The sequence below is a fragment of the Trichosurus vulpecula genome, chromosome 8, assembly GCF_011100635.1.
Source record: "Trichosurus vulpecula isolate mTriVul1 chromosome 8, mTriVul1.pri, whole genome shotgun sequence".
Taxonomy (NCBI): Eukaryota; Metazoa; Chordata; class Mammalia; order Diprotodontia; family Phalangeridae; genus Trichosurus; species Trichosurus vulpecula.
In genome coordinates this window covers 212935990-212962897 of record NC_050580.1, presented here as the reverse complement: position 1 = coordinate 212962897, position 26908 = coordinate 212935990, and the positions used below count along the sequence as shown (strand labels likewise).

Genomic DNA, 26908 nt, shown 5'->3' with positions numbered 1-26908 from the left:
GTTTCATTTTCAACAGGAAGGGCGGAAGTTTTTCTGCGCATGCGTATCGAAAGCCACGGTACTCCACCCTGCCTTTTTTTTTTTCCCTAGTGGAACTTGAAACTGATTATTTAAAACACAACACAACAAAAAAATTAAAAGAAAAAACCCTCAAACTTTTGAGAATATAAAGTTCACTTCAGGAAAATTATATCGTTATGCATGCTCGCTGATAGGGGGCACTCCCTCTTTTTTTTCAAACAGAATACTGAATTCCCCCATTGAGGCACTGAAACCCGGGGCTCCCGCGTTAGCTGTTGGGGTTCCAAGAGAACCGAGATCGGAGACTAGCCTCATTCATTCATTCATTCTCTCACTCATTCACTCATTCATCTCCTTCTTTCCTTCCTTCCTTCCGTAGTCAAGTTGAACTGACAGATGACGCTGCCTCCCTAAGATGGGCTTTACCTTTTCCTTACTCCCCCATTTTCGCTTTTTAAAAGTGAATGGGAAGCAAAAGAAAACTTGTCATAATAGAGAGATCAGAAACTGGGAGGGTGGGTGCATGTCAGCAGAATGGGGTCAGTCTGTCAATCAAACATTTATGAAACTCCTACGCGGTGTTTTTTACTTTTCTTCAACGTTTAGCAAAGTGCCTGGTAGGCTCTTAATAAACGCTGTCAGCAAGCATTTATTAAGTGCCTACAATATGCCAAGCACTGTGCTGGAGATTCAAACCCCCCATCCCCAAAACAATCCCTGTCCTCAAGGAGCTTCCATTCTAACGAGAGAAACAACATGCAAACACGGCTGTGTACAAACATGATAGTTTGCAGGTAATTTCAGAGGGAGGGCACTAGCATTAAGCGGAGCTGGGAAGGACTCTGCAGAAAGTGAGACTTTAGCTGGGACTTGAAGGCAGGAGAAGAGGAGGGAGAAAATTCCGAGGTGGTGTAAGATAAAGCAGAATAAGCTAATAGATCTTCGTGTGTGTGTGTGTGTGTGTGTGTGTGTGTGTGTGTGTGTGTGTGTGTGTTGGAGGAGGGGCCTAGGAAGAGCCCTCCACCAACAGTGCCTAACTTTGTTAATTTTCTACTGTAATATTGAATTCTTTCTCTCCACTTTGTCATAACCAATTTATAGCTTGCCTACAAGACGTTTGAGTCATTCATTCATTCAACAAGAATTTATTAAGTGTTGACTGTACAAGGGAGGGAAAACAACATGGACAAAGGCAAGTCGATACAAAATATAGGAAACTTCTGAATGAAGAAAATCCCTCTGCCCAAGCAAGTTATCACTTGCTCTGCAATTTCCCTTTTTAGATAGTGGCCTAGGGCACTGAGAGGTTGTGACTTGCCTAGGGTCTCACAGCCAGAATTGTGTGAGCCAGGACTTGAATGGAGGGGTCCTTAGCTCTCCGCTATTAGACGCAGAGAGTGCGTAAAGAAAGCCAAGGGTCTGACAGAGGGAGGAAGACCTGGGCTCAAGTCCGGTCTCTGACATATACTGGCTGTGTGACTCTGAACAAGTGTGATAGGGCCAATAAGCAAACAAATAACACGACAAAGAATAGATGGAGGTAATAGGTGAGCCCTTCGGTTCTGGAGCATGGGGGCGCTTTCCATGGAGCTCAGCCTGTCCTGGCCCCTTCCCGTGGATCTTAAGGTTGGGCCACTTGGAGAGACACGTGCTCTGAGACTCCTGGTTTCTGGGCCCTTTGTCCCCGTGGGGGAGGGAGTTTCCAAAGGGGTTTGGCACTCGATCCCAGAATAGCTGCTTACTCCGTAGGCTTCAAGGGAGTAGCCAAAGTCTCTGATCTTTCTCTTTTTCTTTCTTTTGGAGGAGTGGCTTGAGATTCCAACAGCCTTCCTTCAGACTTCCGTAAAGGTTGGGGGGAAGCATCTGTCTCTCCTTTCCTCTTCCTAGCAGCAATTAAGGTTGCCTAAGCACATTGCAGGGAGAGCATGTTTGTCTAGATGAGCTCGTACTGAAAAGTCCTCTGCTTCTTCTGACTTCTATTTATTTCCTTGACTGAGTGAGCACAAGTGACCATCGATCCTGAAAGATGGCTCTTTTTAGCCGTGGTGAGCTCATGAGCTTAAGAGGTCCGGATCCCTTAAGAGGTTCTGGGAATGAGTTGTCTAGTGGGAGGTACTTCCTGAAGCTATATATCCTTCTAAGAGGAGAAAGTGAGCAGCACCTGGAGGATGAATTATGCATTCTGGGTCAGCCAAAATGCTCAATACAACGACAATGAAGGCTGAAGTTGAAGTGAAATCTATTCACAAGTCGCTTGGGAGGCTTTCCTACGTCCTATGACAGTGTAATAGTAATTATGGGTTATTGTTTTATGTCCTTGTCAATGGGTACTTTTGCCCTCTTTAAATTCACAAAGCTCCTTCCAAAACTGAATATATCTATTTCAGGATCACTGTTTGTACCCAGGGAAGGAAATACAAACTGGGAAAGACAGTCAGGGACACTGGGTCCAAGCTCAGCTTACCTGGCCAAACCGTTGCTTTATATATCACAATTTGCATGTCACTTTGGTCAGGGACTATGTCAAACTTTATTAATGTTCCTTCTAAAAATTTTTATTTATTTCAGTAAATATTTCCTAATCGCATTTAAAAATTTTTTTAAGTTTTTTTTTAGTTCCAAATTCTCTCCCCAACCTCCCATAACCTGAGAAGGCAAGCAATATGTCAGTTAAACATGTGAAGTCATGCAAAACATTTTTCCATATTATCCATGGTGTAAAAGAAAACACACACACACACATACACACACACACACAAAATCAAGAAAAATAAAGAAAGTGAAAAAAGTATGCCTTAATTTGCACTCAGAGTTAATCAGTTCTCTCTCTGGAGATGGATAGCATTTTTTTTTTATCATGGGTCCTTTGGAATTGTCTTGGATCATTATTTTGATTTGTGTAGCTAAGTCTTCCACCGTTGGTTATCGTTACAATATCGCTGTTACTGTGGACGATATTCTGGCTTGCTCATTTCAGTTTGCATCAGTTCATATAAGACTTCTTGGGTTTTTCTGAAACCAACCTGTTCATTATTTCTTATAGCACAATAATATTCCATCCCAACAATCACATACCACATGTTCAGCCATTCCCCAACTGATGGGCATCCACTCAATTTTCAATTCTTTGTCAGCACAAAAAGAGCTTGTATAAATGTACAAATAGGTTCTCTTCCCTTTTCTTTGATCTTTTCAGGATACAGACCTGGTAGTGGTATTGCCGGGTCAAACAGTATGCACAATTTTATACCCCTTTGGGTATAGTTTCAAATTGTTCTCCAGAATGATTACATCAGCTCACAACTCCACCAACAGTGCCAAACTTTGTTAATTTTCTACTGTAATATTGAATTCTTTTTCTCCACCTTGTAGCCACAACAATTTATAGCTTGCCCATAAGACATTTTCTCTTGGAAAGTCAATCTGACACCTTGAATTTCATTGCCCTTAAGGTGATCATAGACATTTGACTTCTTGGTGCTTGAGGTAACTAAGCCTATGAATTATGGAGGAATTGAGGTCTTCAGTGACAGAAATGCTGAATTTCCCAAACAGATGAAATTACAGTTCTGTATCATCCCTTGGTCCCTCTTCCCCCAAGGAAATGCATAGTAGAAACATTCTTATAGTTAGTTAAGCCAAGCATATAATTCAAAGTCTAATCTTCAGTGATATTCTTGAGAATAAAAGCTAGTAGTAATGAAGTAAATATGGATGAGCAACATTAGACTTTAAAGAAAGTAAATGCGGTATGATGATGTATAATAAACAAAAATACATAACAAAATTACTAATAATTAAAGATATATACCCAGTTTGGTAAGACAACGGAATACTACAGCTCATTTTTGGTTGAATTATATAAGGGGCTGGAGTAAAATTAGAAGAGCTCAACAAAATGATGAGAGGCAAAAGTTGAATGCCCTAAGGAAGGCTCTATTTTAATCATTCAGCAAATATGCAAGACACTGTCCTAAACTCTGGGAATATAAAGACAGTAATCCACAAGCATTTATCAAAGTTTACTATGTGCCAGGTACTCTCACTGTGAATACAATGATAGGTAAAAAATAGGGGAGATAACACATAAATAAATAGATACATGATACATACAGAGTAGATGGAAGGTTATCTCAGAGGGAAAGGCATTAGAAACTGGGGGGACCAGGAAAGCACTTTTGCAGAAGGTTAGATTTGAAGTGAGTCTTGATGGAAGCCAGGGAATAACTAAGAGGTGAAAACGAAGGGACCAAGCATTCCAGGCATGGGAAACAGCTAGTGCAAAGTCACGGATTCTAGAGATAGAGTGCTAGGTTGGAGGAAATAGATTGGAAATTGAATGGAAGGAGAATAAAGTGTAAAAATATGGGAAAGGTAAGAAAAAGTCCGGTTATAAATAGCCTTAAATATCAAAAAGTGGTCTTAATATTTGATTCTGGAGAGTGCCATTAGTGTTCACTGAACAGGGTGACATGTTTTTAAAAAGACCACTTTGGCAGCCAAAGATGGATTGGACTGGGAGAGACTTGAGGAAGGAAGACAAGGTAGAAGGCTATTTCAGTAGTCCATGTAAGAGGAGATGAAGGCCTGAACTAGGTTTGTGGCTACATGAGTGGAGAGCAGGGGCCATATTCTTTCTTTCTATCTATCTATCTATCTATCTATCTATCTATCTATCTACTATCTATCTATCATCTCAGAGATGTTATAAAGGTAGAAATGATGAGATTTGACAATGGATTGGATATGTGGGATGAGAGTGATGAGTTGAGGAAGATGCTGAAGTTGCAGGCCTGGATGTTATTGACAGTAATAGTAAAGTTGAGATGAATTCTGTTTTGGATATGTTGAGCTTGAAATGCCTATGGGACATTCACTTCAATATTCAAAAGATAGTTGGAGGTCACTTCCTCTTAGCACTGTTGTGCACTATCCTGGTGGTGCTTGGCTAGGTGCCACCCTATTCCATTTCTTCCTCCTGCTTTCCCTCCCTACTGCAACTGGAGACCATTTGGACCCTCTGATGAAGGATGCTCCTTTAGCACTGCCAACTGGCCAGCTCTCTGCCTGGTCTTGGTGTAAGGACTAGGCTTTCCTGGAGTGGCCCAAGCTGCTGCCCAGAAGGGGCAGGAGTAGCTGCAGGAGGTCATCGACAATCCCATGGCACAGGCAGACCCCACTCACTTACATAGGGCACATGTGGTATATGGTGGATTTGGTCTTTATGGCGTCATGCCCTGTAACTATTTCCTAATCAGTGCCTACAAAAATGCTAAACCTATGCAGTGCCAAGGAGACACGGGAGACTGGACTGGGACATTTTTTTTTGGTCATAAGGGTGCTGTATGGTTAGCAACACTGAAGAAAGATGTTCTAAAAGTAGCTATAGCAGCTTGAGATTTTACAGGCAAAGTGTGGGATGCTGTTTCAAGATGAACTGATGACCTTGGCTCATAAACACACTATCAAGTGTAGGTTTCACTTATTGACAAGTGGACAGTATAAACTCTTATGCACACGATTTGAACAAACCTGAAGCGGGACCTAATTGATTGTCACACCTCTGGTATTAAAAAGCTTTATGGTACAGAAGATAGATTGTTTCAGCTGGTGATAAAAACTGTCTACCTCTGGGATAGTGGACAGAAATGAAATCTTTTAATTTTACTATGTCAGCAGCATGGAATATATTCCTAAAGGAGAGATTCTAGTAACATGGCTATTAATAATGCAGTAAGTCTGGAGCCAATTAAATTCCTTGAAACTCCTGCTCCAATCCATTCCGTATCTCTTAATCTAGAGAATTTGTTGGTGCAGGTAGTAAAGATTTTAAGCTTTATAAACATGATTATAACAGCAGAGAAGAGCTAGAATCTGACAAAAGACACTTTGGTCCTTTTGCTGTGTGAGGTTTAGTGCTGTTGGAGAACTGTATGCTCTGAGGATGGGACATGGAGACCATGGCAGACTGTGGTAGGGAAAATGCATCCTTTGGAGATTTCATTTCCAGAGACAACAGAAGCGCTGGAAGATCTTGGCTGGGAAAATTCAGATTGAATCTACATTTTCAACTCCTAAAGTTAAGGCTTGTGCATCTGTTGTATACCACAGATGTTATGCAACATATGGACTAAAACAAACAAGCAGTAATTAGCATAAGCTCTTTCTGAGTTAATCTCTATATAAGGCAAACATGGGCATCATTTGATGGGGAATATGAAAGTTAGCTCCACTGTTGGGACTAGCTTTAAGTGAAAACTGAGAACGTACATGTGTGTGCACACGCACGCGTGTATGCATGTGTATATATGTGTGCATATATACATATGTACGTACATATAAAAGCAGGTAGAATTGTGCTCAGTTCATCCACTATCCTACTGCCTTCTTGAATGAACACGTGCAAGCCAAAATCCTATTTCTCTTACTGCAATTATATATTTTTTAGCCATTATACTTTATTATGGAGAATAATGTAAATGGCCTATTTAATTTTTTTATCCTGAAAACAGAAAGTGTTTTGCTTTAGCTGTAAAGAAGGGAGTATGGAAAAAAGTATTTGGCTTGATTTCTCCTTCACTACTTCTGAACAATGAATTGTTTGTCTAGATAAAATGCCTCTATAACAACAACCACAGCACTTGGAGATGTGACTGCAATTGAGCAGAGAGACTAGGATTGGGTGGGGAGAACTGGGAATTATTTGCATAGAAATGACTGAATACATGCGAGCTGATGAGAGACCAGGTGAGATAAATCTAGAGCCAAAAGAGAAAAGAGTATAGGACAGGGCATTGGGAGACACCTATGGATAATGGGTATGACCTGGAGGAAGAACCAGGAAAGGAGAGGGAGACAGAAGAGAGCAGTACCACAAAAATCTTAAGAGGAGAAAGTATCCAGAAGTTGAAGGTGATTGACAGCATCAAATGCCACAGAGATATCAAGGGGATGAAGACAGAGATTTTTAGATTAGTTTTTAGACTTAGTAGTTAAGATCTTGATAATTGATAACTTTGGAGAAAGTGGTTTCAGTTGAACAGTGAAATTGGAAAAAGAAGAAAAAGAAAAATGAGGCATAGTACCTTGTTTCAAGAAGCTGCCAATTTTATAGGGGAATCAAGGGACATAAAATAATTATGACACAAATCAGAATAAGAGGTATGTATAAAGCATATTACTTATCTTCACAGAAGACCGAATAAAGGAAAAACAAGCATAAATTTCAGCAAGATCATTTATACTTAAAAATTATGAGGCTAAGTACATATCTAAGGAAGTATGAAAAGGAACATTTGGTATACAGAGTATAGGATTGGTGAAACGATCAAGAAAAGTCCTTTTAAGAGTTGGGGTCTGGCAGAAAATATAAATATATGCTCCATTAAAATCTGCCTCTGTTTCCTTGTCATGTCATCAAGGTGCATCAAGACTATGTGACTCATATCTAAAATCTGGCAAACTAGAGGCTCTGGGTAAGGGCTTGGCAACAGATAATTTGTATCTTTTTTTGAGGACCAGACTAAGTTCATAAAGTCTTCTCACCAAAGGCTGCTTTTTTTTTGTCATAGCAATTCAGGAAGACTCTATACTATGACAGAGTGAGATGACTATTTGTTACTACTATTCTTCATTGTGAAATTAATGCTTGAGAATTTTCATATTTTGTATGTAATAGGTGCTCAAGAAATGTTACCTTATATTTAAGATAATATTTTCATCCAGAAGGGTCAAAGATATTTTAATTTACCTAAAAATCTAATAGCCATAATATATATGTTCATGGACCCTGCCCACTGGAATAATTTACTGGCCACAACAAAACTTTTTGGAATATACACTTTAATATTTGAAATAACTAGTAATGTTTAACATTGTCCAATATTCAAATGAATAACCATTAAACATTATGACATTTTCAAAGACTCTCTAAAGGCTGGAATGCGTGTTACAAACTTCAGGGAGAAAAAACTGTTACTCTTTTCTTGTAATGTACTTTCTAACAAACTTCCAAAATTAAATTGCTTTATATACCATTTATATAAATACAGCAAATCTCACAAGGGTCACCTACTGAAGCTCCCTAAGAAAAACAAAAAGGTCAGAAAAGGAAATAGATTTGCTTTCACTTACACTAAAGTTAACTATAACACAATATGCTATACACTTTGTGTGACACATTTGTAATTGGGTTGTGATGACATATTCTATGTATGCGGATCTTTTCTTGAGTCAAGTGCAGCTGCATTTCATTCAGGCTTTTATTTTTCAGTGGAAAATGCTCTCTTCATCAGTGGGGGTGGAGCTTTACCCACATCAAACATCATTTCCATAGGGGGGTTATTGAGTGAGCACCAGTCAGGAATTCGGCCTGTCTGATTATAATACTCCTTTGAAATGGAACGACTCCCAAGTATGTCCTGCAAAGCTCCAAAAATAGCACCTGAATTATAAAATGATAAAAATCAGAGAATATGGTGAGTGAAAATTGTGAGACTTATTTTAAAGTTTTTATACTCAGAATATTGGGAACTCCTGATTTAGACTTTTCTCTTTGCACATTTTACTTTGCTTCATTTCAGAAAACAAAGTGATACAAGGCTTCACCCCTAGGCACAGTAACTAAATGTTGTGAGTAAAATTGCAAACCATATCTAATTTGAAAAAAACAAAAACCAAAACCTAGTTTAGATACTATGGACATTATACTTTTAAATTTTGCTACATAATCATTCAGTGAAACATAGCCCCATACCCTTGGTTAACTTTTATGTACATTTAGAAATAATCTGTTACTAATTTACTAAAATAAATTATGAGATTCCACTCCATCGTATGTTTCCTTTTTGGAATAAACTTTTGTTACAAGTAGCTATAATATACAAGTAGCTATATATATACAATCAATAGTACTATTGGTTTTTGTGGTCCTATACTTCATTCATTCAAACTACTTAAGCCTTGTAATAGTTTTGTCCTCATAGTTAAGTTGCCAATCACGTTTTTGTTTTATTTTTTAACTTTGGCAGCTAACCTGCAATGGACTGATACTCAAAATACCTTAATTGAAATATTTAGTGATTTATATTTTCATAGCTCTCTGAACATAGCCTGCTCCAAGAGTCTATGATTCTACCATTTTATTTTCATAATAAACCTTCCAAGTTTATGTCCATGTTAAAACACTTTCCATGAAGGTCATTTGCATTTTTAATCTAAAAGTTACAAAACTCAATTATTTCTCATTTCAGAATCTCAAAATTAATTTCCTCCCCATGTACATGATTTGAAATGTTGCTCAAACCTAATTTCTGCCAGATTGCTCTTCAGTGTTCCCAGTAGTTCTGTCAAATAAAGTTCTTACCCCACTATTTGGAATTACTGAGTCTATCAAACACTATGCTATTATATTTGATTGTTTCTGGGTCTCACTGTACCTAATCTGTTTCCATTGCTCCACTTTTCTATTTTTTAAATTCAACCAAAGTTCAATTTTTGATGATTACTGATTTAGAGTATGGTAATATCTAATACTGCATGGACTCCATCCTGCGTACTCCCTTCCCTCCTCCCCCATTTATTTCTCTTGATATTCCTGACCTGTAGCTCTGCCAGTAAGTTTTGTTGTTATTTTGTCTAGTTGTATAAAGCCATTCATTTGGTAGTTTGGTATGGCACTGAATCTGTAAATTAATTTAGGTGGAATTTCCTTTTTTTTATATAAGCATGAATCAATTATTTAATTCTGCCATTCTATAAAGAGTGTTTTGTAGTTTTGTTCATATAATTCCTATATATGTTTTAGTAGGTGGACTCTGAGGTATTTTACACATTCTGTAGTCATTTTGAAAGCAATTTCTTTTTCTATCTCTTCCTGCTGGCTTTTTGTTAATTATACATAGAAATACTCATGACTTTTATAAGTTTATTTTACATATTGCTACTTTGTTTATTTTATTGTTTCAACTGATTTCTTAGCTGAATCTCTAGGGTACACTCAGTAAACTATTACATCATCTGCAAAAAGCAGTAATTTTGTTTACTCTTTGCCTATGCTTATTCCTTCAATTTCATTTTTTATTGCTACATCAAATGACAGTGGTGTTAATGGACATCCTTGCTTCACCCTGATTTCATTGGAAAGACCCTTTGTGGCATTACTCCATTATAGATAGTACTCTTTGTTTTAGATAGATACTGTTTATCTAACTATTAATAATGTTGTTGAGTCATTTTTTAGCTGTGTCTGACTCTGTGATCCCATTTGGGGTTTTCTTGGCAAGGATACAGGAGTAGTTTGCCATTTCCTCCTCCAACTCATTTTACAGATGAGTAACTGAGACAAACAGGGTTAAGTGACTTGCCCAGGGCTATACAATTAGTAAGTGTCTGAATTTGGATTTGAACTTAGAAGAGGAATCTTTCTGACTCTAGGCCCAGCATGCTATCCACTGAACCACCTAGCTGTTTCATATTAACAAAGGATCCATTTATTTCTACATGAAAATACTTTTAATTTAAATGGCTGGTATACCTTGTCAAAATAATTTTAACTATTGATATAATCATAGGGTTTTTATTGTTTTTATTATTAATATGATTTTTGATTATGAATATGACTAATACGATCTTTGTTGTTAAGATGTTTATAGACTTCTCAGTACTGAACCAAACAACTGTATTTCTGGTATAAATCCAACCTTGCTATAGTGCATAATCTTTTAAATATATCCATACTTTCCAATGTTTACAACTGACTCCATAAGCTCCAAATGATTCTCTTTTCTCTCTAAGATAAAATATAATATACTTTGGTTTTTTAAAAGTCTTTCACAATCTGGCCCCAGCCCATATTTCTAAGCTCAATTATATATTATTTCTCTTGTATGCTATGGTACCACCAAATTGGCCTTTTCTCTCTTCTTCACACACAACACTCTATCTCACTTCTCTATTCCTTCCTAACAGCTACTCCCCATACCTGAAAAGCACCCCCTCCATTGCTGCTTCTCAGAAGCCATATCTTCATCCAATATTCAGCTCAGATGACACCATCCCTTCCTTTTACCTGCCTTCCTTTATTCCCTCAATTGTTAGTTTTGACTTTTAAATGAATCTAGTTCTTTAAATAAACCATGTTACTTTATACCTCACACTTCCACTTGAATGACAAGAGAAATAAATTTATTAGACGACTGTTACTATTTAAGCATCCAAAGTAAAACATGTATGTATGCATTCTTGAGGAATAATTAACAGTTCTGAATAAAGAATTACCATTTCACTTTACCATGTATCAATACCATTAAAAACACAGTAATGGCTACTGAATGAACAAGCACCAGTACAAGAAAAAATTAAGTTCTGAAGATGTGATACTTTGTAAATTTATTTTTAACATTCTAAACAAAGTACTTCAAAATCAAAGTCTTACCTCCCAACCAGGCCACACAATTAGGTTTTGCAGGTGGAGTATGAATTCGGAATGTCTTAGTGCCAAGTGCTTTTTTGTATTTTGGTTTTTCTACCAAATACTTGATTTCTGCCATTAATCTATGTAAGAATCCTGGCAACATAGCAGTGCCACCTATGACTACCAAGTTCTCTGCCAGCTGCTTCCTTGTGTCTATTGGGCACTAGTATTAAAGATAAAGGAAAACAAGTTATTGTATGTACAGGTAAGCCTGATTTTAAAAAAAATGAACATAGAATAAAAAACGTTAGGTGAGCATTTGCATTAAGAAATGATTATGTGATTTATAAAATCTTTCAATGGAGATTTCTTCTCACAAATATTAAGTTGGAAAAATTATGATAATATACATACATTTTTCTTATTAAAAGAGAAAATAAATATAATTTCTTTGAAACATTCCACTCTAAAAATAAGCATGTACATCATTTTTCATCATTTGTTGCACTAGTAACAGAAAGTACTCTACAGAAAAGGGATCTAAATGCAAATGCTACTCTCTAAGGCAGTGGTACTCAGTTTTGTGATCCTGAAGTTACACATGTAATCACCATTATCTGATAATACAATATTGATAATACTCTAATACAGATATGAAAAATCTTACAGATAAGGACTTCTTGAGAAACAAACTGTATGGGGTGCTACTATTCTTCTAGTCACCCAGGTTTATGACTCTTCCTTCACTCTCACCAGTGATATTTAAAGAGCTGCTGAATCCTATTGATTCTACCTCCACATCTTGCATCTATCTCCTCTCTATTTATAGTGCCACCATCCTAGTTTAGGGCCTTATTACCTCTCACAACTCAACTTTCCATCTTCTTCATACATAAGCCACCCCCCAAGCATCCCTTCCATTGCCGCTTCTCAGAAGCCATATCTTTATTCAATGTTCAGCTCAGATGACATCATCTCTTCCTTCTACCTGCCTTCTTTCATTCCTCCAACTCTCCGCAACCTTCTGCTCTCAAATTACCTTGTGACAACTGTGAATATGTTTATCCTGTAGCAGAGTGTGAGTATAAGCTCCTCAAAGGCAAGGTCTCTTCCATTTTTGTCTTTGGATTGCCAGCACCTAGTACAATACCTTGTAGGTAGTAGGTAATTAATGTTTCTTGAATGGAACTGAATGAATGAAATAAAACTAGAATATGTGGGAATTTATAATTTCTGCACATCGTATACTCTTTGTAAACATTTGCTGAATTATATTTGTTATACTGAATTATATCCATTAAAATAATAGGAATACCTGTATAAGAGAATCCAATATTAAAGTGGCTACTGATTTCTCTTCATTATCTTGCTCAAACAGAACTTCCACTACAGAATCTCTAGAGAAATAAAAAGAAAACTATTAATATCATGGCAATTACTACACTGAATATAATATAGAAACAATTCTAAAATGATACAGTATAATTCAATGACAAACAGGTTGTTACTAAATGCATTTAAAAATATTTATGATCTCACTGATTTAAGAACAATCTTACATGATACAGCATATAACCCATTCATGATTGCCCATCTTGTGTGACTCTTGTCTGTGTTTTACCAGAAGTTTGCCACTGGAAGTCCACCCAATGTACATTTTAAGGCTACCAGTGGAACACTTGGGCTGTCTATCTGTCATCTCTTGTTCTTGCTACATATCCAGCCCACTTTTTTCCCTGTTATACAACCACTTGATGATGTCCTTTATTCCGGTTCTTTGGAGTTCTTCATTTGTAGGAACACTGGCAACATATTAGTTTTGAAAAGACGGGCCTTTGCTTTCATGGAAGCTTTGGGGAAGTAAAAGAGCTTTTTAGTTTTCTGAAAGCAATCTAGCCCATTGTGCTCTTGTTTAATTTGGGGCCTGCTTCACTGTTCATCTGAATTGTCTGTTCTAGATATACTAATAGATCACATTTATGCAGCACTTTAAGGTTTGCAAAGTCCTTTAATATTCATTTGATCCTGACACCAACCATGTGGATGGAGTATGTACTGTTATTAATCTCATTTTACAGATGAGAAAAATGAGGCAGTTAGAGGGAGAGAGAGGTCAAGTGATTTATTCAGAGCCACTGCCAACACGATTCATCGAGCCTTGCTGGCTTCAGGTTTCACAAAAGAACCTAGTTGCCTCAACTATATTATACACATGTACATATATGCATGTATATGCATAAATATATCTGAGCACATCTGTATCTACCTACACATACACGCACAGTACATATACACACACACACACATATGTGTATATATGTAATGCACACGCACACACACACATATACTATTAGACAAATTCTAAAACCTGAGCTACGGACACTGGATTTGAAAAAGTCACGTGTCAAATCCTGTTGCCCAGAATATGACCGTTCTAGATGGAAAGAGGCTACATCACCAAAGCAGACAGTTCTTGTTAAAAACAAGAAGCTCTCTCAGCAGGTGTCAGCTGCAATAATCATAGCAATTTCCCTTACTTCCCCCAGACACTGCTAGGGGTTTCCTTCAATTCAATTCAACAAACTTTTATCAATCACTAGGCGGAATTACAAAAGCAAAAGCAAAACAGTCCAACTCTGTTAGGAACTTGCAGCCTTTTTTTATCTTATTTATTTATTTATTTTTAAAGGAACTTACATTCTCGACTCCCGATCAGTCTGACACATTCTTAACTTACCGTTGTGTTCTTTTCATGTTCTGGAGCCTGCCCATGTGGGCCAGGCTTCTCCTCACTTCCACTGCCATTCCCTCCCACCCTGAAAAGGGGTCTAATCTGACATTATTCCCACTCCACTCTACATCCAAACAACATCCCCTTTCCTGGTGCTCTTGTCCTTTTACCTGACCTCACTGCCTAGCAAAAAAGGGCAAAAATACAGTACGGTGAGATGGATTCAGAGTTAGTTAAATGGCCAGATTCAAAGACTAATTGTCAACTTGGCAGGAGACTTCTAGTAGAGTGGTTCCAGGGATCTGTGCTTGGTCTTGTGCTGTTTTGAAATTTTTATCAATGATTTGGAAAAAGGCATAAATGATACACTTATCAATTCTGCAGATGACATATAGGAATAGCTTAACATGCTGGAAGACAGAATCTAGAAAGATCATGACAGAGTGGCACATAAAGCTGAATCTAATAAGATGAGATTTAACAGAGATTATAAATGTAAAATTTAACACCTGGATTCAAAAAATTGACTTTACAACTACAAGATGAGGGAGGCATGGTTGTCTGAGAAAGATCAGTAGTATGTAAGTCCAACAATGAGATATGGCAGCTAAAGAAGTTAATTTGGCCTGAGCTGCATTGAGAGGGCAGAGCTTCTAGAACTAAGGAAGTGGTAGACCATATATAATCTTCTCTGGCTGAACCACATTTGGAGTACTGTTTTTAGCTCTGGATACCACAATATAGGAAGGACGTTGATGAGCTGGAGAATACACTGGACAAACAATCTGGTGAAGGGCCATGAGATTATGCCATATGCAGTTATTAAACATTTGTGTGCTGAGCACTCTCTAGGCACTAGGAATATAAAGACAAAAATGAAACAATCCCTGCCCTCAAAGAACTTATGTTCTATTGGTAGAGATAATGCATACCTATATAAGCATAAATAAAATATTCGTAATGTATAAATACGAGTCAGTTTTAACTTTCTTTTTTGTGAGGGGAGGCACTTATAGCTGTACAGTTCAGGAATAGAGAAGGTGGTGCTTGGGCTGAACTTTGAAGGAAAGTAGGGTTTCTAAATATTGGAGGTGTGAAGGAAGGTAGTTTAAAGGCAAGGGGGATAACCTGTGTAAAGGCATTGAAACAAGTGAAGGTGCGGTAGGGGGACACGTGTGAGTACTGGCCAGACTGGCTGAGAAAATGTGTGGAGGGGAATGAAGTATAACAAGGGGGAAAGGTGGACTGGAGCCAAGTTGTCAGGGGCTTTAACTGTCAGACAGACAGGGCCGTAATTAGTCTGGAGAGATGTTTAGCCTGGAGAAGAGAAGACTCAGATTGGACATGACAGCTGTCTGCAGATAAGGGTTGTTCTGTGGAAAAGGGATTAAACTTGTTCTATTTGGCCCAGAGGGCAGAACTAGGGCAAACGGTGGAAGCTACAAAGAGGCAAATTTGGGCTCCATTATCAGGAACAATTTTCTAACAACAAGAACTATGGGCTGCTTTTGTTTTCAAGTTTTATTGCTGTTTTTATATTTATATTTATAGACTCAACTCTGTGAGGAGTCTCATAACGAAGTGAGACATATAATGCAGTGACCTCAACTATGGGTTGCCTCAGGAAGCAATGTGACCCTTCTCACTGGAGGTTTTCAAGCAGGAACTGGGTGCCCATTTATCAGGTACACAGTGAGGATTTCTTTTCAGCTATTAGGTGGACTTGTGAGGCCTGAGGTCCCCTCCAATGAAAAAATTCTGTTACCTTGTCACTCACTAATCCCATTGCCAGGGTAAAGGAAAATTAATCTCTCCTATCTCAAGGTGGAAATTGACACATTTTCTCATGGAAATATTGTAATATTTGGCTGGCTAGCCAGTAATAATCATACTAAATATGCCTGTTGAATGGTAGGTAAGTTCTAGAATGGTGTTGTTTCCAAACTAATTTGTCCATGGAATCCTCTGGGCCTAAAACACACTCTGAGAAGTCATAAATGCTGGTCAGAGACCACGAGGATAAAGGTATGCTGGGTGTGCTTTCTCCCTGTCCCACTGACTCCCTGAAAGTCAGGTCTTACCTAATGAGGAACTCAATTTTTGTCTAGCCTTGGGATGGGAACACAGTGACAATGGTGGAGGAACAGAGTAAAAAGGTTTTTAAGTACATTCAAATGCACTGTCCAAATAGTAAGAAGTCATATTCATATATATGCCACAACTTATTTACTAATGATGGATTACTGTTATGCTATGAGAAATGAAGAAAGAGATGATTTAAAAAAGATAAAGACTTTTATAAAATGTTTCAGAGTGAAGTAAGGAGATGAAAACAATTTATACTATAATAGCAATAGTATAAAAATGAACAATTTCGAAGACTATTATAAATGGTGAAGCATAAAATGAGCAGAACCAGGAGAACAATTTATATAATAATATCAGTACGGTAAAGAAATAATTTTGAAAGCTGTAAGAACTATTATCAATATAATGACCCATTCATGATTCCAGAGGACTGATGATGAAACTATCCATGAAAGAAAGGTGATGGATAGAGGATATAAATGGGGTCATTTATACTTTTGCATACAGTTACTGAGGGAATTTGTTTCATCTGACTGTGTATTTGTTATAAGGAATTTGTTTTTTTCTTTTTCCCCCAATAAGATGTGGGCTGGCAAGGACAGAAAATAAATTTGTTTATTTTAAGAAATGGGGGGGGGGTTGTATTTAGGGAGGAAGGCATTACAAACAGGAAATGCTGCATGCTCTTTCAGATGAGGTCACTGCATTACATGTTCCACTTTGTTATAAGAGACTTCTCATTGAGTTGGGGTAATGTGTAAATGTTTATAATGTAAAAACACATCAATAAGGCTTAAAAACAAAAGTAAAACAGTAAGATATCAACCACCGTCCCAAGGACCAGGAGAGGAAGGCTTATCCTTAGACAAAGCAGAGCTCATCTAAGGAAGGCTTTAATTACATAATATTACATTACATAAATCGATTTCCAAGGCAAAAGTAACACGTCTGTAACAATGAGATAAGTATAGTATAGGATCAAAGGAAAGGTTTTAGATTTAGAATCTTTGGCAGAGTTGGGTCTTATTCTGTTAAAGGCAAAATTCTGTCATAGACCATTAGGGGTCTGCTGTACAGGGAAACAACTTCAAGTATCATGTTTTAGGTATGTTATAGGTTTTTGGGACCAGGCATGGAAACCTAATCACCATTTATATCAATTTATGGGGAAAGTCTATTCTGAGTTTCAAACAACTTTCAGAATACAACCATTACTTATTAGACTTATGTACTGGCGAACAATTTATGAATAAACAAGAGATAAAGAGCAAAGTTTGGTATAAAATGGATCATTTTGATTACATAAATTGAAAAGTTTTTGTATAAATAAAACAATGTAGCCAAGATCAGAAGGAAAGCAGAAAAATGGAAACAATTTCTATAGTTTATCAGATAAAAGTCTCATATTTAAGATATATAAAGAACTTTGTCAAATCTGTAACAACACGAGTCACTCCCCAATTGATAAGTGGTCAAAGGATATGAACAGGCAATTTTCTGAAGAAGAAATCAAAATAATTTATAGTCATATAGAACGCTCTAAATCATTATTGATTAAAGAAATGCAAATTAAATCAGCCTTGAGATACCGTTTCACACCTACCAGATTGTCTAAAATGATAGAAGAGGAAAGTGACAAATGTTGTAGGGGATGTGGAAAAACTGGGACACTAATTCATCGTTGGTAGAATTGTGAACTGATCCAACCATTTTGGAGAGCAATTCAGAATTATGGCCAGAGTTATTAAACTATTTATACCCTCTGACCCAGAAATACAACTACTTGGCCTATTTCCAAAGTTAATTAGGGAAAAAGGAAAAGAACCTATAGGTTCTAAAATGTTTATAGCAGCTCTCTTTGTGGTGGCAAAGAACTGGAAATTACACAAATTTCCATTAATTGGGGAATGGCTGAACAAATGGTAGTATATAATTGTGATGGAATTCTACTGTGCTATAAGAAATGATAAGCTTGATGATTTCAGAAAAACACAGTAAGACTTGCATGAAATAATGAAGAGAAAAATGAGCAGAACCAAGAGAACACTGTACACAGTAACAGCAATATTGTTTTAAGAATGACTCTGAATGAATAAGTTATTTTGGCTATTATAAAGTACATATGAAGTAAGATGCTATGTGCATCCAGAGAAACAACTGATAAATAGATTCATGTATAGAATAATTTTATACACACACAGACACAGACACAGACACACACACATATACACACACCTATTTGTATCTAATGGTAGCTGTTTTTGGGGTGGGGGGAGGGAAGAAAAAAAAAGAAATTTACATGATAATTTTGTTGTATATTTGAAAGGAATAGCAAGTTGTACATAGTAGATTTATAGCTTATATGCAATCATCTTTTTTATTGTATTATGTTATAGAAATGCTTGTTTTATTCCATAAATTAAAAATAAAATAATAAAAAAAAAGAATATAACCATTTCCCAAACTAGGGGAATTATCTAACACTGTTAAACTTATAATGTGAGGGTAAATTCTGTCTTTTAATATTTAAGTTTTAAAAGTTCTACTGTCTGTAAATATCTCAAATGTAACATTGTACCATTGGTTGGAAGAGATATCAGCAATCAAACCGGGCAGAAATTGATAACAGATTGGTTTCCCTAACTCATAATGTAATTCTCTATACTATTCACTACTGTTGCTGTTTGTCCTTAGTTCTTGAGGAAGACCATGACATCAGGGAGGTGATGCCATGACATGCAAGTGAATTGGATTTAAGTGAGAGGGCTGTGCAAAGTCACCCGCCTCAACTTTCTCCTCTGGAGCCATCTGGGTCCAGTGGCCAGATATAGATCAGGACAACTGGAGAAGGCCCAGGATGCAGGGAGGGTCTTTGGCTTTTTCAAGCTAAGGTCTTTAAGAGATCTCAGTTTAACTATTCACTAGTAAAAAAGTGAATCTCAGTTAAATGAAAAAAAAAAGTTTATCCTAAATCATTAAGAAAAACATTCAAACACACAAAGAATAAGCATACATGAAACTACAGACTTCTCTTATTTACAGTTGGCTTTTAAAAATGTATATATAACTTTAAAAAGATAGTTACTTTACAATACTTTAAAACTATCCTCTTGTCTCTTTCCAAATTCCTACTTCTCTCTGTATTTTCTGGATTCTGCTGCTGCTCTTATCATTTATATAGTTGCAGTCGCTTTGCTTTTCTTCACTCTGTATCATTTAATATAATTATTCCCATATTTTTTATGATACATTTCCTATGGCTTCAGGCAGAAGGAAAGGCACTAGTGTGGCTTAGATGGAAATGTCCAGTTAATTTTTAAAGCATGTTTTCTTCTCTTATTCTGTATCTGAATACTCAATCAATAGAGAATATGTAACTATGTATATAAGTGTATAAACCACAGATTAAAGAGGCAAAATGGATAGGGGGGAGAGGAATAAAGTTGACTATTAACAAGATTGTGTTCAGAAACAAGTATTATACTTTTAAAATTATAATTAGTTGGTTATATCACTCAGTTGGGTAAGGACCAGTGCCCAAGCTTATACCCCTTTCAGGATTTCAAAGTTTCTTCACTATAGATCTATGGCTACAGGCATAGGAAGTATCTACTCTATAGTGCTACCAAACAATGTCAAAAAGTCCTCTATTACTACTGAGCCCTACACCAGGTCTCTAGTAGATGGGACCTGGTCCAGGAACAGGACCTCAGATAGTAGGCTTGGAAGGCAAGTACAACCTCTGTATGAGGTGTATCTTGGGGATAGCATAGTTGTCTTTCAATCAACACTAGCCCTCTACTGTATATTACTCTTCATTTATATCAATCTGTGACTAAAAGTTTCTTAGTATAGGATTTTATTTTTTTTTATTTGAAGAAACGTTTAATGGGCGAAATGACCCTTTTGAATGTTGGAAAAAATATTGCACTATAAGTCTGAAATATCTTTTACAGTCTGATTTAGGCTATGTGTGCATATACTGATATATTTTAAAGAACTATACAAATTCATTTTTAACATTCCAATGTTTTTTTTGACCGGCTCCAGGTTTTTAGTTTAGTAGCCACTGAGTGCTATAAGAATAAATCAGTTCGACTGAATGCCTTATGCTTAAAATGTTTGTAGAGCACTGATTATTTCTGACACTGTATTAAATAAGTAGCGGCCAAAGGATAATGCATTCTCTTAATTCAAAAATTTTGTCAGATTTTATTTAAAAATTTTTCTTCCTAGAAACTTTATGTATAGGAAATAGTGTTTTGGGGTTTTAAATTTTTGTTGGGATCTATGATTTTCTTGGGGTAGGGAATTCTTGGTGAAGAAATTTCTTCTACCAATGCTTTTCGGTAACTCTTCTGTATTTTTAAAAACTATATATATATATTTTAAAAATTTTTTTGAGGGGGGAAGGCAGGGTAATTGGGTTTAAGTGACTTGCCCAATGTCACACAGCTAGGAAATGTGTCAAGTGTCTGAGGCCACGTTTGAACTCAGGTTCTTCTGACTCCAGGGCCGGTGCTCTACTCACTGAGCCACCTAGCTGCCCCACTCTCCTGCATTTTAAAGTCTTAGAGAGTTGCCTAGAACACTGAGAGATTAAGAAACTCACCCACAGTCACACAGTCAGTGTGTCAAAGGTTGGGGACTTGAACCTAGATATTTCTGATTCTGAGTACAGCTCCATGCTGCCTCTTAGGGAAAAGAACGTACGCTTATAAGTTGTAACTTAAGAATTTCCTTTATGATAGTGCTATTTCTCTGGTTTTGAGACTGTGTGGCTTCTAGGGGAAAGAGGAAGAGGGGAGGATGGGAGAGGAGACAGACAGGGAGAGAGGGAAGGAGAGAGGGAGAGAGGGAAAGAGGAAAAGAGAGAGAGAGGGAGAAGGAGTGATAAACTTTAATTTGGTTATATGCATGTACGTGTGCATTTGTGTTTTATATGGTGAGACGTATTCAGAAGAGATTATCTTTTTGTAGGTAGTCTTATTAAAAATAAAGGTTTCTTTCTGATTACAAAAAAGATTCTATCTGTCATACCTTAAATCCCTACCTATCCCTATCTACTGGCTCTACAAAAATAACTGTTTCCTCATACTGTTTAAAAAAACCCAAAACTTTGCCTCTCCTCAAACTATCATCCAGTTACCCAGGTGTGCAAGAAATCTTTTCAAAGGCAAAATCCTAAAAAAGTTTATACTTGTTGCTTTCGTTTCCCTAACTCCCATCTACTCCTCAATTACTTGCCACATCACTTTCTCTATTGGTTCTCCAAGGTTACCAACAATTTTTTAACGTCTGACCCAAAAGCTTCTTCTCAATCTTCAACTTACTTGACATCTCGGCAAGCTTTTCATATTATTGATCATGCCCTGCTATTCTCTTCTTCCTTGAATTCCATGACACTGCTCTTTCCCGGTTCTCTTCCTTCTCAGTTTCCTTTGCCGTATTATCATTCATCTCCTGTTCCCTAAGTGTGGGGGCCCCCTAAGACTCTGTTCTGAGTCCCCTCTTTTCTCTACACTCTCTCTGAACTGATCCACTACCATGGACCAATGATTGTTCTATGCAGATGATTCTCAAATGTATATATCCAGGCTCCATCTCTCTCCTGAACTCTCTGAAGTGTCTTCTTGGACATCGCTACCTGGATATTTCATAGGCATCTCAAACTAAATATGTCTAAAGCAGAACTCATCACTGTCCCATCTTCTAAATCTCCCCATCTATATAGAGGGTATCACCGTCCTAGAAGCCTCCCTCAACTCTAGAAGCCTCTCTCAACTCTCTGCTTTACCCCTTGGTGCCCTTATCCAGTGGCTTTCAAGTCCTATTGATTCTGCCTCTAGAACCTCTCTTGCATCCATCCCCTTGACTGTATTCACACTACCACCCGAATTCAGGCTCTCATCACGTCTTATACGGACTACTCTGACAAACAGTTTCCCTGCTCCCAGTCTGATTCCTTTCTATCCTTCAAACAGCTGACAAAATAATCTTCCTAAGGCACAAGTCAGGACTTGTTACTCACCTGCTCAAAAATCTTCAGAGGCTCTCTATCACCTCTAGGATAAAATACAAACTAGTCACTTACCTTGGCATTCAAAGTCCTTTATAATCCATCTCTAACCTATCTTTCCAGATTTATTTCATAATATTCTCTTTATGTTCTAGACTGGTGGTTCTCAAGGTTTTAGGTTCTTTTGTAAAGAATCCCTTTGCATTCTTAAAAATTTTTGAGAATCTTCTTAAGAGCTTTTGTTATGAGGGTTATTTATATCTATCCATATTTACTATATTAGAAATTAAGCGGGGGGAGTGGAGCCAAGATGGCAGCTGGAAAGCAGGGACTAGCGTGAGCTCCCCGCCGAGTCCCTCCAAAAACCTATAAAAAATGGCTCTGAACCTATTCTAGAACTGCAGAACCCACAAAACAGCAGAGGGAAGCAGGGCTCCAGCCCAGGACAGCCTGGATGGTCTCTGGGTGAGGTCTATCCCATGCGGAGCTGGGAGCGGAGCAGAGCCCAGTGTGAGCAGCGCGGACCAACCAGACCAGGAGCCGGGCGGAGTGGGCCCTAGCGCCCTGAATCAGTGAGCTGTGGCAGTTACCAGACTTCTCAACCCACAAACATCAAAGACAGCAGAGAAGATTAGTGGGAAAAGCTGCGGGAAGGAGTTCGAGGTTCGGCCACCGCCCCCGGGGCAGCGGAGGTGGGGCAGCTACAGCTGCAGTTGCTTCCGGCCCCAGGCCCACCTGGTGGGAGGAATTAAGTGGTGGATCAGAGCAGGAGTGCACAGCCTGCTGAAGATCTAAGCCCAGTCTGGGTTGGGGGTTCCTGGGGAAGGAGGAATGCTCGTGTGGCAGAGCTGGCACATCCCCCCAAACGTGGAACATAGAACTCTTTAGTCTACAAGCAGTCATACCCCGCTGAAAAACTCAAGGGTCAAGTTAGTTGGTTGGGAATATGGCCAGGCAGCGAAAACAAACCCAGATTCAGTCTCAGACTTTGGATTCTTTCTTTGACGACAAAGAAGACCAAAACATACAGACAGAATAAGTTAACAAAGTCACAGATCGCCTTCTCAAATAGATCCCAAAAAGAAATCTCCTAGGAATATTGTCGCCAAATTCCAGAGCTCCCTGATCAAGGAGAAAATACTGCAAGCAGCCAGAAAGAAACAATTTGAGTATTGTGGAAACACAATCAGAATAACCAAAGATCTGGCAGCTTCTACATTAAGAGATCGAAGGGCTTGGAATACAATATTCCGGAGGTCAATGGAGCTAGGATTAAAACCTAGAATCACCTACCCAGCAAAACTGAGTATCATGCTCCAAGGCAAAATATGGACTTTCAATAAAATAGAGGACTTTCAAGCTTTCTCAGTGAAAAGACCAGAGCTGAATAGAAAATTTGACTTTCAAACACAAGAATCAAGAGAAGCATGAAAAGATCATATTTGCAGAATTGTGCTAAGCACCAATAACATGTGAGGATCGACACTGATGTGATGGAAAGCATCCAGAGAAAGGCAAGCAGGAGCCTGGAAGACCTTGGCTTCTGGCCACAGGAAGGTTGGTTTGAGGAACCTAGAATGTTGAGCCTGGAGAAAAGGAGACTGATGGGAGATGAAACTGTCTGCTCACACCTGAGGAGCTATCAAGGCATTAGGTTCATCTTGATCAACCCCAGTGGACAATATTAGGAATGCCATGAGACAAATTTAGGCTTGATGTCAGAAAAACAACAACTCCCTATTGATTTTTGTTATTATTCAGTTATGTCAGACTCTTTGTGACCCATTTGGAGTTTTCTTGGCAGAGATACTGTAGTGGTTTAGCATTTCCTTCTCTACCACATCCTCAAAATGAGGAAACTGAGGCAAACAGGGTTGGGAGACTTGCCCAGGGTCACACAGGTAGGAAGTGTCTGAGGCCAGATATGAACTCAGTAAGATGTCTTCCTGACTCTAGATCTGGCGGTCTCTGCACTATGCCACCTAGGTGCCTCCCTATTGATTAGACCTTTTCAAAAATAGAAGGAGCTGTATGAAATGATGGTGGGCTTCCCATCATGGGAGCTCTTTAAACAGAGAATGGTGACCACCCCAAAAGAGTTAGAAGGTATTGGTCATAATTCTTCTCCACAACTTGACTAGTGTGTAAATTAATTCAATGCGAAGTTATATGAGGAAGTCATATGGGATTCCATGCCATCTTGGGGAGGGAGGCGGGGAGGGAGGGAAGAAAATCTGGAACTCAAAATTATGTAGAACCGTGTGTTGTAAACTAAAAATAAAAACCAATTTAAAAAAAAAAGAAATTAAGATGTCTTTGTATACCAAAAAAATTTTGACCTCATGGATCCCCTTTAAGGGTCTTAGGGACCCCAAGGAGTTCATGAACCACCCTCTGGGAACCACTGTTCTAGACAAAATGGCCTACCAGCTCTGGGCATTAGGCACTGCAATTCTAAGCCTTCATTCCAGACTTTTCCTCTTCCCTAGAATGCAATCTCTCCACACCTCTATCTGTCCCAATCCCTGGCTTACTTCAAAAGACATAGCTTGGGTACTGCTTCCTATGAAAGCTTTTACTGAAACCCCCATTTTTTATTGCTCTTTCCTTCTTCAAATTACTTTGTATTTACTCATCACTATATACATTGTATTTATTCAGTACAATATAAGATCCTTGGCCACAGGGAACTGTTTTACTTTTGTCTACATAGCCTCAGTGTTTAGCATAGAACTTTGCACATAAGAGAATTATTGAAATATAAAATTAAAAAAAGGATGCATGCCACTATCACAAAATAAATTTAGTGAATAATAAAGAGTAAGCTCATCCACTACCTACCTCCTTTGAGTCACTCGTGCTGCTGAATGGAACTGGTGGAAGTTATGAAACTGTGCTAATTGGGCCTACTACAAATGTATATCATCTAATCTGAACTGGGTCCTCACTGTGTAAGGAATCCTTTTTCCCCCTTAATCGATTCTCTTTCCCACTCTATGATAGCTGTTCTAACCTTCTCTTCTTTCCCTGAGCCTCCCAGAGCAGCACCATCCCCTCCCTGCCCCACTAAGGTCCTCACTTCAACTTCATCAAAAAATTGAAGTCCTTCACAAAGAGCTCCTTCTTTCTCTTTCCTCATCTCATAATTCCTGATGTCATCCCTCAATATTTTCTCATTTATTCCAGTCTGAAATAAAGAGGTAGCCCTTCTTCCTGCCAAGGCCAACACTCATTTACACCCTTGATCTCATTCCCTAATGTCTTCTCAAGAATACCGTCCACGCTGTCATTCTCATCCTCTCCCTTCTCTTCAATTTCTCCCTGCCATCTACAAACATCCTTCTGTCTCCATTATACTGAAAAAAACTCTCAATAAATTCCATTATCCCTAACTATTTTTTGTGTCTCTCCTCCTTTCTCATTCAAGTTCCTTGAAAAAACCATATATATATGTATATGTATATGTATATGTATATGTATATGTATATGTATATGTATATGTATATAAATATATCTGATATCTCCACTTCCTTTCCTCTTACTCTTTTCTAAAACACCTACAATCTGGCTTCTGACTGCATCACTCAACTTAAATTGTTTTTTCCAAAACTATTAATAATCTCTTGATTGCAAAATTAAATGGTCTCTTCTCAATTCTCACCCTTTTTGATTCTCTACTGTGAGTGATGCTGTTAACCAGCCTCTGCTTCTGGATATTCTTTCCTCTCTGGGTTTTAATGACATTGATCTCTCTCAGCTCTATTTCTACTTGTTTGACCGCCCCTTCTTGGTCTGCTTTGCTAGTTCATCATCCATGTCATGCCCACTAATTGTGGGTATATCCTATGGTTGTGTCCTTTTTTTCTCTCACTTGGCGATCTCATCAGCAACATGTGTTCAATTACCATCTTTATGGAGATGACTCCTAGCTCTATAAATATAGCCTAGTTTTTCTCCTGAACTATAGTCCCAACATGAACTTCCTATTGGACGTTTTGAAGTGGATTACTGTAGGCATTTCAAACTCAACATGACTAAAACAGAATACACATTTTTCTCCAAACACATTCTTCTTTAGAACTCCCCTATCACTGGTGAGGATTGTTCCAGGTACCCAGCTTTACAACCTCACCGTTATCCTTAATTCCTCATTCTCACTCACCCCACATATCCAATCAGCTGCCAAATCTTGTCTTCTGTATCTCCACAACATTTCATGCACATGTCTCTTCCTCACCACTCACACAGAACCTATCCTAGTTCAGCCCTTCATCAGCTTTCACCTGGACTATTGCAATAGACTCCTACTTGGTCTCATCATCTCGCCATGTCTCATTCCATCCTTCACATATAGTCACCAAAGTGGTTTTCCTAAAGTACAAGTCCGACCAAGTCACCTCCTCACTCAATAAACTCCAGTGGCTCCCTATTACTTCTAGGATCAATGACTATAAACTCCTCTCTGTCATTTAAATCTTTTTGCAAATTGGCCTCTTTCTGCCTTTCCAGTCTTCTTATACATTACCACCCTTCATTCATTTTGTGATGCAGCTAGGTTGTACTACTTGCTATTCAGAACAAATGAAACCCTCTATCTCCTCACCTTTCCCCCGGCTATCCCCATGCTGTTATTTAT

At 38.0% G+C, this 26908-nt stretch overlaps 1 protein-coding gene and 1 pseudogene across 1 annotated transcript in view; one reads left to right on the top strand and one right to left on the bottom strand.

Moving 5' to 3' along the window:
• LOC118829846 overlaps positions 1-6175 on the top strand; it is a 29447-nt pseudogene extending 23272 nt beyond the window's left edge.
• Positions 6176-7846: 1671 nt separating this feature from the next.
• The window catches only part of ACTR10 (actin related protein 10), a 36470-nt gene continuing 17408 nt past the window's right edge, over positions 7847-26908 (bottom strand). The window contains exons 11-13 of the mRNA XM_036736114.1: positions 12750-12831; positions 11456-11657; positions 7847-8464 (exon numbers count right to left, since the gene is read on the bottom strand). Coding sequence (XP_036592009.1) covers positions 8283-8464; positions 11456-11657; positions 12750-12831 — 466 coding nt within the window. The 3' untranslated portion in view covers positions 7847-8282. The remainder of the gene's footprint in view (positions 8465-11455; positions 11658-12749; positions 12832-26908) is intronic.